The following is a 16,055-nucleotide window of genomic DNA, read 5'->3' on the forward strand; positions in this document are numbered from 1 at the left end:
ATGTGTTGAATGGTGGGACATGGGAAATGTGCTCCAGGTTTCACTCATGTGATTACACTCTGGACTCCAGATGCCTTTAGAAAACAGTTGATGTAGTTTGGTTAGTGCAGTTTAACTCCACATAAGTTACTTTCCTTGACCTTGAAAGACAGATGGGCTCCTTAGTAGATTGATTGGATGACTCAAACACTGAAAGTCAGATAGATGTACACAACAGTCATATAAATCTCTGTGTATGCATGCATGGTATCTAGTTAAGGATCTAAGGCAGAAATTCAGGAAGAGAAGATAACCACAAATCTGAACTAGGTACAGGATCAGAATACGGCAGATGTCAAGAGAAAGAAGATCAATATTTGCTGAGAAAGAACATAAAACAGTACTTTGGAAATGCAAAAGAGTTGTCTCAAGGTTAACATTGCTGTAGGTTGAGTGTGTGCTTTTGGTCACATTAACATTCCATTGACTAATGCTGGATACAAGAGACCAGTGAGTCATCATGTCTTTGTTTGATGTTGCTCCAAAATGTACATCCTTGATTAACCAAAGCAGGGTTTCCCTTTCTCTGCATCTTAGCAATGCCTATCCCTTTATTCTATGGCACCCAGGGCATTTCGTCATATTAGAATAATTTTAAATGCACAAATAATTTAGATGGAACTATTCTAGTATAGTTAGTGATTTCCTGGTTAGTTAATAATGTTGAAATCAAATGATACTACTAGTGGAAATTGCAAAGAACCCAACACATATTATACAAACTTATTTATTAGTTTACAAAAGAGTTTGTTCGTTACACTGAGAAGCAAGGCACCAGGGGAAAAAAAAAACCCATAGAAAATTGTTAACAGTGAGCATATAAAATAAGGGTGTGAAAAGACCAGGTTTGAGGACTTCATATTGATTCCTATGCTAGTTATCAGGATATTGAAAACAGTGACACGTAAACCATATGTGGGATAGTTTGTGAATAATGGGTTGAATGTTTTGAAGTGTCATCTAGATGTGATAGGGAAACAGATACACCCGTGACACCTTCCAGTGTGGTTTCTATTAACTGTAGCACGGACCACAGCTTGTTTCCTTATAGAAATCACCAGTGGTAGCCGCCGGGGGGGCAAAGTCCACACAGTCTGTGCTGGAGTAGGAGAAGAACTCTGTGGTTCTGAGGGCGTTCAAATGTTCTGCCTCGCAGGAAGCACAGTAGCAGATGGAAGGGGTGGCTAGGGGGAAATGGTTGTCCTGGGGGCGGGAAGGCCAGCGGTGGCAGGAGTGGCCTTCTTCTGGGAGGCTGTAGTGTAGGGAATCCAGAGAAGGCGGAGAGGTGTAATTTTCTGGAGTGTAGGGAGGCAGCTGATCTGGCAAGTAGCTGCAGTCAAAGGAGCCGGAGAGACTGGAGGAATCCGAAGGTGATCCTGGAGTCTAGAGAGATGAAAACCAGGGAACAAAAAGCTTGGTAACTTAGACAGGATCAAAAGAACTGAGGAAAGTGGATTTAGTTGTGCAAAGTGAGAAAAATCAGGGTTAAGAATAAGCCCCAAACCCTCACTTAAGTCCTTGGAAGTATTCTTATTTGTTGACTGTGATTTCATGACACCACATCCTATATTTCCTTTTCTCTTTCCCAACAATCAATTGCCTTGCTTCACTGCCTTCCTTTGTTAAAACCATACTTTGCAGCATGTTTTGTTCTTAAACCACAAAATCTCACTCTGTCTCGGGTCACCTGCACATCAAATCCCACTGCATGCCACAGTATAAGCTGCAGGTGGCACCTCACACCCTTGACCACTAGAAGCCAAGTAAACACGCAGAGATAGAACCCTAGTCCTCAAGCGCCCAGCGTCTAGAACACTCCAAGATGAGAAACTCCCCCTCCTGCCGCCAACACATGCCCCCCTAGCCACTGGACACCTACCACATCTTCAACAAGTCTACGGTGGCCCACCTTGGAAGCAAAAGCAGAAAGAGTGTGCTCTTTCCTCACTAAACTATGAATTTTAATATACTAACTATATATTCTACATATACACACAAAGACATGTTCTGTAGGGCTAATTTCCTCTCTTCTCTAAATTCACTCTTCTGCTTACATAGGCTTTTGACAAATGAGAACAGCATTCACATTTCTTTTTAAAAGAAAAAAAACCTTATAAAGTTTAAAAAATTACAAATATCTAAGACATAAAAACAGCACTTACTCATTTTAAAGAGAACACGTTTTAAACATCTGAGACCCATCAAGAACAGAGAATCAAAATTCTTTCAAAGATTAGGACTTTTTTGTCTTTGTTTGAGAGAAGGTCTTTTGTACTTCAGCTCCATATTTGGCTGAGACTGACCTTGAACTCCTAACCCTCCTGTCTGTGCCTCCTAAGTGCTGGGTTAAAGGCATATACCACAGGACTTCTGTCTTACCAACCATCTCAGGTTTCAGTAAGTCTTTTTGCCTGTGGCAGACCAAACCAGCCAATTAGTAGAGCCAATTCAGCAGCTAAGCCAAGCCTCATTAGAAATATAGCCTCAATCTATTTCAAGAACTTAAAAATCTAAGAGCTATTATCTAAACAGTGATTTCCAAATAACAGATGTCTTAACAGATGTTAAAAAAAAGTCAAGTGAGTAGCATGAGGGGACCTTTTTTATTGCCAGACATCCATTTGCTTGGGAAATCATAATACATGTTTTCAAAGGTTTATGCCCTGCAAGGTGCCCACACACTGAACTTTAAGTGCTTCCCTGACTATTTCCTGGTTGATAACATTTGTATGCTTTCTCACGAGATGATGCAAACGCTGCTACAAAGCATCTGTACCCCACACTTAGCAAGCATCAGGCTACAGGAAGGAGGCAGATGAATTACCAAGCTCTGGTTATAGCAGAAAGAGGCCACTTGACAGCTGTCTGGGAAATAGTGGGGAGCACTTTGTGCGGAGTTGAGCAGAGGCTCCGGGAGTGTCTCTGTCTGAAGGTAGGACTCAAAGATCTGGTCTAGGCAGCTTGGACTTTCTTCACAAGAGACACAGGTGGAAAATTCTCGGGATTGAAAATAACTGGGTGTGGAAGACATTGGTTCAGGCTCAAAATACAGTCCTACAAGAGAAAAGGAGACAATTTTCGCTTAAAAATTGCAAAATTAGACAAATTTGAATAGCGTTTTCTTCTATTATTATATTTAGGGGAAAGTGGCAGTTGAGAAATTTCCTTTAAGTAAACAGTGTAGGAATTTGGACTGTTTTAGTTGTCTTAGGTTAATCTAAGTTCCAAAGAAATGAATCTGATTAGTAACATGATAGATAGCTCTCAATACAGTTAGGGTAAAATAAAAGATTGCATAGCGGCCCAGCCAGTATCTAAATGTCACAATCAGGGAAGAGCACAAGCCTTCACCTTTGGGAGTATAAAAGTGTTAACAACTAAACTCTATCTGCAGGTCAGGGGAATTTCTCTGATGGACTTGTTGCAGGGCTTTGGGAAACGCTCTGGTGTGGCGCTCTTGTTGCTTTTCCAAACTTTTCATGTAGCAACTTAAATAGAAGAGGGTTTTGAGACATGACATACTGAGTATGTCATAGTAATAGTAATAGTAATGCACATGCTAAAATTGGAAGCCTAGAATGTAGAGTATGAATTAATAGCCCTTCGCACAGAAGTACAAAGAGCAAAAAGTGTCTTATTTGTGGACATGTTAAGATGAAAGTACAATGAAAAGAAGCAACAGAGAATCAATGAGAATAATCTGAAAAACATCACCCCCTTTTCAGTTAATGTGAACATTCCCAGTGTGTGATTACCAGTCTTAAAGGTTCAAAGAAGAGAGGTTTAGAGGGAGTCCATTAAAGGTCTCAGGTTCCTTGCAGGTTAAGTTAAATTGACACACTTGGTGGAAACTGCCATGGGCACAGGCTTCCTTCTATATGACCTCCTTAAATTCTTAGCTGCCGAATGGCATCAGAAGGATTGCTTATGTAATAAGAGTTATTCATTTGGGGCTGGGAAAACTTACGCTTGTTTGAACTGCTTTCTGGGAAGAGAGCAAAGTGGAAGGAAGCCCCTGTCAGTGACAAGCTAAATGAGCAAGAGCAAAGGCATTATTCTGGATGTTCTGATTATAACTCATACAGCACCAAGGAAAGATAACACGATTCTCAAACAAATCCCAATTTTATAGTGAAGTTGAGTTTCTTGGAGACCAGCAACTGGGATAAAATGTAAAGGACTAAGTCTTGGTACAGAATAGACAGTTCAGAATGAGAACAAAACTTAGTCTTTCTTTCCTTTCTGGGCTTGCATTTGGAATCACTTTCTGATTGGTTGGATTCCAATTAAATGGTGGTGCCTCTCTTAACCCCTGAGCCAGGCTCTAAACGGCTTCTGAGATGGACTCTTGAGAGGGTTGAGGAAACTGCAAAGCTGGCTGTACTAACCTGCAGGCGATGGCGTGATGGGGTCTGGGAGGTGGCTGCTGCTGCTGCTTCCTGACAGCTGTCAAGGCAAGAAGAGGAGCATGAAGCAAAGGGAGGCGCTGCACTTCTCCACTGGGGAAGCTGGGCAGGGGATTCTGATGGGGACGGCTCTTTCTGCTCTGCGGTAAGCCTTCTTCTAAGAACACTGGACTTTTAAACACAGCCAGCATTATATTTTAGATTTGATTTTATGTTTGCTTATTGGGGATTGCTTTTTTTTCCTAACTTCAGATTTCTTGATAAAATGTGAAGTTATTAATTTAGATAAAGGTTAATGTAAGTCATTTTTGTTACAGAAATAGAACAATTCAAGAAAACCCAGTAAGCAGCCTTTCTATTAAGCAATTTATTTTATAATGAGTATGAGTTAACATTTACTTAACCCAACTACGACTTGAGTCAATACATTTTCTTAAAGTTTCTATTTACTGTTAGGGTTCTTTGTCCCAGGAATTTATTTTCCCTAAAGAAATGAATACTAATAAGACACTGTTTCTAGAGTTCTTAAATCTGAGAAGCTAAAATATTTATGACCTTTAAAATATAAAAAAAACCTTGAAATATTTAGTGGTTCGGAGCCTATAAACATTTGCGCTCATAGACAGAAAAAATTCAGTTCTTTGCATATTTCAAAAAACTATTTTCTATATAGTTTCCCCTTTAAAATTACTGTTATCTAAGTACTGAAAATGCATGAAGCCGAGCCTTTCAAATACTTAACTTAAGCAGCTTGCCTTTCCCAACTGAAAGAACAATTGCACTAACTGAGTAATTCAGGATTTTTTTTTTTTCTTTTAGATTTCAGGAGGTGGCTTTAAAGTTTAAAGGGACCAGCGCTGTTGCTCTGGGCTAGGAAGCAGAGCTCACTGCTCACCACACCTCTCTGGGGCTGTGGGGCTGTACTCACTCCTGTTCCGTGAGCCTCCGCAAGCACTGCGCGGCCAGCCACTGCTCAAACAGGAGGTGTGTTAATTTTGAAAACGATCCACGCTGTAATGTCATGAACCAGGAAGCTGGAGGCCTTTACCAGCTCTTTATGCAAATATTTGGCTGCAGCTTGAGCTGAAGGACTTGGAAGGAGCGGGTTTTTAAAAATCTGCTTCATTGTAGAGTTTGTTTTTAACCCCCTGCGTTCCCCGGATTGGCCTGTTTGCTTGCTTCCCTGTTATCTCCTGGAGGTATGTTTACAATATCGTATTTGATATTATCTTCCTAGCCCTTGGTTCACTTTTTGCTTTCAAGAATACAAAGAATGACACTTCTCTTATTTCAAACAGCACACATATCTACAATCTACAATATATAAAAACACATCAAGCCTATTAAAACAAAACAAAACCAATGGTTAAAAAGAAGAAAGGTAAATTTTATCTTTATGTAAGAACTAACTCAAGTTTCTCTTTACCTTAAAGGGAAAGAAGTATTGTGTATGTGTAAATTGATATGGCTGAAATTACGTTTTTAAAATTTTGTTTACCAGTCTGGCACGTATAGTTTTTTCTGGTGCAGCTTGAGACCTGGATATCTACCTCAGTCTATAACTACCAGTCATGATTGGTTTCTTAAAATTTCAAACTAATACTGTTCTGACTGTACAGCAAAGTCAGGCAGATTTATTCTTGGTTTGCTGTATTTAGCACAATTAATTCTCTCTTGGATTACTAACTCCCAGAGATGTCTTTTAACATTGGGCAAGGTGGGATACAGTCTCTGTTAAGCTAGGACGGGCTGCATAGGACAGGCGGACATTGCCTGTCTGGGATGGTACTAGCACGCTTGCTGGCTGAGTATACCATTGCAGCAGTCTGAGAATTGCAGGCTCCCCTGCTTGCTCTCAGACAGACAGCTACGAGTCCCCTGCTGTAATTCACGGGCTCCTGGGCGCTGAAAAGAGCAGGGGCGGGAACTTTCTAGGAAGTAGAGTAGGGAGTTTTCCAGCAGGCAGCATGTGTTCTCGATAGACAACGGCATCCGAAACCCTGCTTCATTCTCAGAGGGACCTCAGAAAGTGTCAAATCAGATTTAGTGTCAGGACCAGAACCTGGTCAGACACTGAGGCAAAATGTTTCCTCTTGTCCTGCACTCTGCTACAAGACACTAATGGTCACACCAATTCCAAGAACTCAATCAATAGCCACAGTATTGCTTTGGCTAAATGGGATGCTCTGGATATAGCTGAAGAGAGTTCTGCCAGGTGCCAGTGCTCCTTGCTGAAGGAATATGTTTTATTGTAAGCACCTCTGTCGACTGGTTTTTGTCTGTAAAAGCTTTTCCCAGCTCCCTTCGCCCTAGTTTTATTAATGGCAGAGCTGCAAACCATTGAGGTTATTAAAACCCTGCTCAGTATGATTGGCTCTGTAGAAAGATGAGTGCCAGAACTAAAAACTAAGATGATTGCGTTTTTGCCTTTAGCCTGGTACCAGCTTCAAGACTGGATCTTAGCTATCATGAAGGAATAGTGATTTCTGATCTATGCATGCCAACTGATCATTACAACCAAATGAAATAATGAATACACAAAAGTGCTTTAAGCAAAGAATCACTGCAACCCCCCCCACCTTTGCATTGTAGGGACGTTCTCCTGTTACTTGAAGTTCTGCAAATGCAGATAACTAGAATTTCTCTAGCTGAATGTACCAAATCAAAACAAATATATTTGAACTCTAAATTCCTAGCAAAAGGTACAGTACACATTCTCACCAACCATCTATCCAGTCTCAGTTGGAATTAATTGTAGTGATCTTTCCCAAACACTATCTGCTGAGCACTCTCTGTGGAGAATACTGTTGTGTACTCAGTTAACCTCTGTTCCACCCCATTAGCTTTCAACTGAAAGATGAGGGGAACAGACCAAAGAGACCTGAGTAAGTTGATGTGTTGGTGGAAGTGAAACACAGAGTTTCTGAGAACTAAGCGCAAACCCCATTCCGCCAAAGTCCCCCCACCTGCCATTGCTTGAGGTGCCAAAGTCCCATTCATGAAGTCCTACATGGAACGAAAACAGTACCACATGTTGAGGGGACCCGTGATAAAATATGTGTTTGGCATCCCATCTGATCCTTCTTCCACACCCACATCTACCCACGAGCAGTAACAGTGTCACGTGCTGAAGGTTCTTCAAGTTGAATCCTCCTTGGTGGCCAACCACACCTGGTTTATACAGTCCTGCAGCTGCCCTGAGCACCCAGGTCATCTATATGAAGTGTCAGGGTGCCCTATGACTGCCCGGTTCAGTTCTGTAACAGCACTGTGCATCCCAGAGACAGAGGCCTTTGCTTCTGGAGACTTTCAGTGACCTGATTTTTTTTTTTTTTTTTTTTTTTTGTTGTTGTTGTTTGCACAAATGACCTTAGGGCCTAAATTACAGAGAAACTAGGTAGGTTTCTGAGAGAGATTTTTTTCCTATGAATTTCTGAGGCCTGTATCTCTCTTAACACTGTAGTAACATACTTGCTTGCTGGCTGCCCCTCTCCGTTGGGGAGGACCAACAAGCCTTCCACACTCAGTTACGAGCGGTCAGGGATGAGCCTCCTGCAATCCTGAGCCCTACACGGTGGCCCTCCTGTTTTTGTGGCTGCCTGAGGTGAGCTGGAATGAAGTTGGAAACAGACATGGTAGGAGTTCCTGATCAGGGCTGTGCTTGTGGGTGACCTTCACGTCTTTCCTGACACAGGGCTGACTAAGGCCAACCACGGACTAGGGAGGGAGGGGGTGGGGCCGGTCGTGCTTACAGTTGTCCCTGAGGCGGCCTGGAGCGCCCTTCTCTGCTGCAGTAGTTCTTTGACTGTCATCTTCACGCGGACACCTTGATACACCTTTGGTTTTTCTGGGGAGAGGCAATGGGGTCAGTGATCAATCCCAAAGTTTGGGTCTCAAGGGGGTACAGTGAGGGTTCCCTAAGATACCCAAGGCCAAGTTTCTAACTTTGCAGAACACAAAGAGAAGAAAAGAAGGAGGAGGAGGAGGAGGAGGAGGAGGAGGAGAAGAAGAAAAAGAAGAGGAAGAAGAGGAAGAAGAAGAAGAGCTTTGAAAAGCACCCACATTTCTCAAACTTGAAAAGGTGAAGACAAGCAGGTGCTTCAGGGTCTTAGTGGAAACAGCTTTTGGTGGGCATATATGAAATCATCCACTCCTAGCTGGGCCCCATCCTCAGGACAGTACAGATTGTTCTACTCTGGAATGTGGAGGCAGGTCCAACAAGACTATTTTGACTAGGATAGTAAAATCAGGGGTTCTGGCTCAACTTGTGGACCTGGGGGTGCTCTCTGATCCACAACTGACCTCGCCAACCTCACCATGATGTTTATACTGTGAGTGTCCCACCCTCATCCCAACCCCCACACTGTATTCCTCTATCAGTCCAGGCATGGCTTCTGAGGAGGCACAACCTTCAATAGCAGTGCCCTTGGTCTGGAAGCCAGCCCTGAGACGAGCAGCAGGGGTTTGTGGGAAGCCTGTCCTGGCCCTGTGCGTCCTTCTTGGACTGACCCCAGAAAAGGGCCAAGCTCAGGCAATATTCTTCTATCAGCCCTTCACTTTTATTTATTTATTTATCTCTCTATTTTTTTTTTATGTCCTTTCTTCCTCACCCCCTTTCTCCTTCCCTGGACTCTGTCGCTCTCTTCATCTCTCTCTCCACCCCCCTCTCTTTCTGGTGCAGGCATTTCTCAGAGAACTTTTCTGTGCAGAGTTCTCCAGCAAGAGCTGCAGCTCTGAGTAAAGGCATCCCGAGGCTTCCTAGGACCGCGCAGTCGCCTGGAGGCCGCCCTCCGGAAGGGGCCGCCCCTGATCCGACTGAGCCGGGCCGGGTAGCCTGGGGAGAGCCCAAGTGGCCGGCCATGCTAGGCGGGGGTCGGCTGGGAGGGACCCGTGACAGCCTGGGGGTCCTCGGCAGAGCACAGTGAGTAGGTCTGGTTGGTTGTTAGGCCAAGCTAGACTGGGCAGATGCATTTTCCGAGTAGAGTTTGTCCCAGAATCCCAGCGTGACTCGCACCCCTTGACCCGGGAGAGAGCGCCTGGTAGACTCACGGGGAGGGGCGGAGCGCAGTGGCCCCTAGCCCGGGCGTTTTGGGACAGTGCCAGGCCGCCAGCGCCTCGCATGGTTAGTGCAGGGACCACGGCTGGACAGCAGGGAGACCCCCACCCATAAGCCAGATCGTGGGACCTAAGATCCCCAGGAAAGCTAGTGCGCTATTCTTCCCGCGATCCTGGGAATCCGACGTCTGGCTGGTCAGGGCGCACCCTCCCCGATCCAGTCTCCTCCTTCCTTCTCATCTCCAGTGCCTGCCTCGGCTCTGGGATCTGCAGGCAGCGCGGGCGCACCTCGGGGTCCACGCCGAGACAGCCCCAGCCCAGCTCCCTGCTAGATGCGTCCTGCTGCAACCCAGGGCTCACCGTGAGCCTCTAGCTCCCCCCGCCGCCGCTTCTGGGCGCACAAAGTCGGCGCCAACAACTCCCAGGACGCCAAGGTGGAAAAGTGAGGGGGGCAGGCAGGGGCCTGGCTTGGGGTACGCGCTTGTCCGGAGCGGCCAGATGGGTCTCTGGGCCTCTGCCCTGGAGAGCAAGCACCCAGCGGGAGCCGACTCAGCGGGCCCGCTCCCTCTCTGGATCTATGCCCGGCCCTGACTATTATTCCCTGACTTTGTGCCTCTCTTGTACGCAGGAAAAGCGGAGGAAATACACCCGGGATCCAAGTGCCCCTGGCCCTCATGACCCGACCCCTGGAGAAGCGTCTGAGTTACCTGACATCCTGGTCAGCAGGAGCTGGGCCGCAGACTGGATGCTACAGCTTCAGAGACTCAGCACCTGGGAGGGCTCCTGTGCAGGGAGAAAAGCAGAGATGCGACATTTTTAAAGTTTCACAAAACACAAGGCAGCACCCAGGTCCCTGGAGCAGAAGACACACAGAATTAATGTTTTATACCTTCGGGTATAGGTTTGAGTTTTTTCCCCCTCATGCCAAGTATTTAAAACCTCTAGAAACCCATGATTTGACAATCAATGATTGCGCGATACTTTCAATTTGAATATTCAAAGGCTTAACAAAATGGACTATCTTCTGCAGAAATCCTGCACACAGGCACCCCACAGAGAGTCCAGAGAAACAGGGAGTGAGATCCCTTTGGGTCCTGACCCTTGCTTTTCTCCTATTTTAAGCTTTTTGTCCACCTTCCCACAGACAGAGCAGGTGTCCTCAAAGATGCTCTGTGTTACAGCCTCAGAGGCAGCTCAGAAGCCCCCACTGACCTAGACTGCTCCCGGTGGATCACCTGAGTCAGACTGGACAGCCACACTGATTCTCACTTTTCCAGTCTGTATTTTAAGGGGAAAATCTCAGATTTTTGGAGAGTGAACATGGCAGCCAGTGGGTGTGGCGCTGCAGAGGGCCACTCCAGGCCCAGGTTGCAGGCCAGAGGACAGCAGAGGCCTAAAGTTTTGCACTTTGTATTCCTCTGGTCCTGCCTGGCCACAAGGCTTTCCTCTCTGCCCGTCATCCCTCCTGCTAGGCCCCAGACACTGCGTTTTCCCAGCAAGCAGCCTTTGCAGTCCTGCGTATCAACATCCGCTTTGCTCCTCAGGGTACTGGATCACCACAAATGCCGTCCGACTAGAATCCCACCGATGCACTGCGGCATTCCCTATTCTTATTTTTTTTTTCTTCCGCTGTACCTTAGCCTTTTTGCTTCATAGCACTCCTGCTGGTTTTAGAGGAAGGATGTGAGTGTTTTTTTGAAGGCTCGGAGGGGCGAGACTAGGAGGAATTTGGAGGCAAGCTGTCTACTTGGACCCCTCGCAAATAACTTGGGCCTGTGCTGATGCATATTTTTGAAGCACTGCCTGAGTCACCCTCTGACCCCCCTGTGATTTGAAAGATGGAAGCATCTGGAGGGATGTAGAATGCCAGGTCAGGACTTCACAGAGAGGCAGAAGGGTCCCCTTTGCAAATAACTAGATGTTTCCACGAATACTGATAAAATGATGATGCAGGCCTCTATTTTTAATCCCTGAGTTGTCTGATTGGAAAAAAAAAAAGAGCAAGCTTTAGCTTCAAAGACCTTTAAAAATATCTAAAATATTTCAGATATAGAGTATAACAAACAGCTCAGAAAAAGGGTCTCTGGGGATGATGAAAGCATGAAGGGTAGAACAGGCAGGTGAGGCCACATGAGAGAGGATCAGGGCTGGGGACACTCGAGGTAGCATCCAGTGGTGGAGGCATGATGTGGTTGTATTTGGTCCAGCTGGTGTTTATCAACCACTGGAACCCATTTCTGCAAAGCAAGGCCTGAGGACCAGACCAGTGGAAGGACCATAGGATCTGAGAGGAACCCTCTCCTTGGCACTACAACTCTCCTTCCTCTATGAAATGTTTTCCCTAGCTTTTGTTTTTGTCTTGCTTTTAAGAAGATTTCCTTTGTCCTTTTAGCTTGTTGTTGTTTATCCTACACCCCACACATATTTTCTATTTCTTTTCTTCATTTCTTGTCTTCACTCTTTTTATCTCTTTGGCTCTATATGCACCGCTCTTTACCCTATTCTGGAGTACAGTCTCATTCTTTCAGACTAAATATTTTTCTCTGCTCTCCACTTATACAAAATGGGCAGAGGTGGCCTGAGGCCAGTTTTCCCTTGGAAAAATCAAGGACACTGATGCTGGTGACTGGGTTCTGCAGATAGGACACAGGCTGGAAGATGCAGGCTGTTTAGACGCCTGGGATCTACAAAGACAACAGAGAGCAAAGAAGTCTGCATCTTTTCTCCCAGTAGCCTTTGCCTGAGCCATGGCTAAGGTTGGGGGGCATTTGTGGGTTAGTGCGGTTGCTGGCAAGCAACATCAGAAAACTATTTCCTCAGGCCCGTTTTGAGAATCTTCCCCCTGCCAACATTAAGGAGTTTTGATTCTTGTTCTTGTAACTGAAAAGCCTCAGTACAGACATTTCAGAGCCAAAAGTCATGCTTGAGAAGGCAAGAGACAATACTTTCTCAGTGGATCCCCTTTGCATCTCTCTCTCTCTCTCTCTCTCTCTCTCTCTCTCTCTCTCTCTCTCTCTGTGTGTGTGTGTGTGTGTGTGATGACTGTAGAGCAACCAGCCATTTTTGCCCTGAAATTCCAAATGCCTATAGAACTGGATAGCTTCTTGGTTGTTTGGTCATTCATTCATTCATTTATTCATGCATTCATCCCAGTGTTGAGATAGAATCCAGGGCATGCTGGGTAAGTGCTCTACAACTAAACTACACCCCCAATTCGGAAGCTTAGTTAAAGCTCTTGGCTGTTGTTCATGGGCGCTAGACCTGTGCTGTGTAACATCCCCACTGTGCAGCTGAAGAATCTGGCCAGACGGACAAATATCTCGCCAAGTTTAGTAAGTGCACGGATGACAGAACTGGGGCTCAAACTTTTCTAAGTCTCACCCCAAAGTCCCTGATGTATTATCAGTGCATCCAAGAGGCTTAAGACTGCAGCATTCTGATGAGAGAACATTCTGGAAACACAGAGCTCTGAGGAAACAACTGGCTAGAGGTGAAGATAAGCTGGTCTTTGTGCTGGCTGCCGTTTGTGGCTGCTGGACCAGGGCCTTCTTCCTGGAGGCCTACTGCTTCTAGGATGCCTCCCAGAAGCCCCAGCAACCCCTTTGAGGTTGTAACAAACAAACAAACAACCTCCAAAAATTTGGGGCCTGGCCTGCAGCCACAAGCTCCTTGACTTATAATGCAGTAACTTGATGTTGGGTGTGAGAAAGGATGCTGAAATGCTGAGAGGGACTGGCCTCTTTACCAGTGGATGACTAGTCTGTAGCTCCATTGCTGGTCCCTAAAATCTCTGTAGGAAGGAGACAGGTCTCAGTATTTGTAAGGCAGATTTTGCCATTATTGAAATGTTTTTAATGTGGTGTGTGATTGAGCCACAATCCAACCAGATGTTCCTTGAGCGCGAGGTAGATACCAGGCCAGGCACAGAAATGGGTACCAGGAATACAAAGGTAAGTAGGCCTTGGTTTCTGCCAGCAATGGCTCTGTTCTCCCTTGGGCGCACTAATGCTTTCCTACCATAGGTTCATTCACAGTTTCATTCATTCATTCACCCGTTCATCCACCATTTACTCAACAACCATATGTTAATTGCTCTGAAAAGTCCACTGCTTGCTTTCCCCTCAAGTCTTCTCTGCTAAAAGCACCTGTCCATAGTTTTCCCCGTTCTTCATAAATTCGCTTTTCAGATCTCTGCTTTTCCATGCCACAACCTCATAAATCCTTTCATTTGCCCCTGACCATCATAAAGTCAGTCAGTAGCATCTTGAGTGAGTAGAATGGATATTTTTAATGTGTGAAGTTGAAGGTGTGAAAAAAATATTGATGATCTTTTGTGCGCAAATGGCACTCCACAGCATTATGCTTTTTCCTCCAAAATAGGCTTTATTCAACTTGGACAACAGCATATTAAACTACCTTCAGTATAAGGAAACAGTATAGTTTATTCCTTCCAAATTTGACTATGGGCCTAAATTTTCTTTAGTAATGCAAAATTCTTTTGTCACCTCCATTTTGGGACACTGTTATGAAATATTGGGGGAAATATCAAGTTCCAAAAAGTTGAGTACATTGAAGAAACAAGTATTTATCAGTCCTTATGATGCACATTTGGACCATGTGAAAATGAACAAGAAGATTAGTAGACGGAGGTTTATGTAATAATTTTTATATAGTCTTTCTCGACATAGTATAGATTGGGAATTTAGACTTTAAGAAAAAGTTTATGATGAGCAAGCTTTTGATCCGTTATTATTTAGACAAGAAAAGTACCACAAGGCATGGCTTGGAAAGTTACTGTTTTACTTAGAACATTTTTATTGTACCAGACTACTAACATATAAAAGTGTATGGAGAATACAGTCATGAAAACCTGTGAATATTTTACCAAGGCTGAGGAATAGGATGGCTGAGTGATTGTACATTTGCAACTATTATACTTTCTAAGCATTAGAACTTCTGGATTATTCAACTTAAGATATTTTCTTAGGGGAAAGGCCTACCACTTTTCTTTTTTTTAATGTAGAAGAGCTAACACCTTGTTATTTGTTTGATCTGCTGTTTTTCCTTTTGTGACATGGAACTTTTTTCCTGTTCTTTCTTGTAGTCTACTGACAATGCATTTTGCAAACATATATACGTTATACTTTGTCAGAAGTTATTGTTAAATATTTATGTAATATCTAATAAAGCATGATTCTAATGTTTGAAAATAACTATAGAAAATATATTATTATTCAGTTTGACCCTGGAGATTATAGTTTTTATTGTCTTTTCTCCAACCACACAAGAGGTATTAAACCCTGAATAACTAATTTATATATCTTCTTGGAAATATCTCAAAATACACATGGTTAGTAAATGGTATACCTACTTTTTTGTACTCCTTCAGAAGTTCATCAATCTTTCGTCTTGAAGATATTTTTAAAAATACTTAATCAGCTATCTAAAGAATATGCCCACAAATGTTCAATATTCATCCATGGTCAACTCATTTTAGAGAGCTGTCTCCCAGAGTCAGGGGCTAAAGAGCTGCCCATGTTTGTAGTGGTTTTAATACAATCTAAGAAAGGTTTACTGAGCACCTAGAACATTCTGGTCCCAAGCCAGGTGCTGAGGATGTAAGGTGAGTCATTCATGAGTCTCCCAACCCCCTGACTCTATAACTAGATAATCACTCTCTCAAGCTTCCTAATGCTGAGACTTTTTAGTACAGTTCCTCAGATGGTGGTGACCCCCCACCATAAAATTGTTTTTGTTACTACTTCATAGCTGTATTTTTGTTACTGTGATAAATCATAAAATAAATATCTGATATGTGACTCCTGTTAGGGCTCATTCACCCTCAAAAGGGTCTTGATGCACAGGTTGAGAACTGCTGATCTAGCATGTATGTGTTTGATATTTCTATAATCAATGATTGGTGAAAATATTTTGTCTAAGGTGAACATTGTATCAGTGGCGCTTTACACAGAGCGCGGTTGTTGAACCTAAGGTGAATTTGGCAAGCCACTATAGTACCATTAGAATGCAGTGTGACTTAATCCTCGCAATCAGTTGTTATCTTGACACTTTCATATAAGTGGTTTTATTTCTGATCAGGTATTTAAATTTACATGCAGAAAAGGTAGATCTTCGGGTGCAATTTTGTGTATATGCATCTCTACATGCGAGCACCTGTCTTACTGTTGAGGTTAGTAATCCTTTCTCCTTTGTGGACTTTCTCTTGGGGCACTTCAATACTACCATGCCATTGCATTATTCCCTCAGCCAGGGAAAGTCGTAACGATCATCTAAAAGTGCTTATTAAATAAACAGGGTAAAGATGTGGTTTTCTTCTCTCATTCTTTGGGGTTTGAATTACATTGTAAGAGAAATACAAACACTCTCGACAACATGCTGTCTGTCTCCGTTGATTCACGGGGCAATTACATACAATGCAGGCTTTGCATGGGTGAATTTTCAATTTCATTTAACAGTTTTTATTCCATGCATTTATTTATGTGTGTGGTGTGTGCTCAAGGGTTTATGCATGTCAGAGTACTTGTGTAGGGGTCA

The 16,055-nt window shown here is 43.8% G+C and overlaps 1 protein-coding gene and 1 long non-coding RNA gene across 2 annotated transcripts; one reads left to right on the forward strand and one right to left on the reverse strand.

Moving 5' to 3' along the window:
- Positions 1-819: 819 nt before the first annotated feature.
- Pou2af3 (POU class 2 homeobox associating factor 3) lies at positions 820-8,289 on the reverse strand. The gene is made up of 4 exons (XM_021652043.2): positions 8,198-8,289; positions 4,428-4,485; positions 2,864-3,093; positions 820-1,422 (listed from the first exon to the last, which is right to left on the reverse strand). Exons 1-4 carry the CDS (start codon positions 8,255-8,257, stop codon positions 1,054-1,056), a joined length of 717 nt encoding a protein of 238 aa, XP_021507718.1. The 5' UTR covers positions 8,258-8,289; the 3' UTR covers positions 820-1,053.
- LOC132649677 (uncharacterized) lies at positions 2,868-14,635 on the forward strand. Its single transcript, XR_009588158.1, has 6 exons — positions 2,868-2,971; positions 4,361-4,590; positions 5,265-5,644; positions 8,398-8,526; positions 9,127-9,366; positions 10,129-14,635. It is a non-coding gene; the product is annotated as an uncharacterized LOC132649677 (long non-coding RNA).
- The last annotated feature ends 1,420 nt before the right edge of the window (positions 14,636-16,055 follow it).

This window comes from Meriones unguiculatus, chromosome 1 (genome assembly GCF_030254825.1).
Source record: "Meriones unguiculatus strain TT.TT164.6M chromosome 1, Bangor_MerUng_6.1, whole genome shotgun sequence".
Taxonomy (NCBI): domain Eukaryota; kingdom Metazoa; phylum Chordata; class Mammalia; order Rodentia; family Muridae; genus Meriones; species Meriones unguiculatus.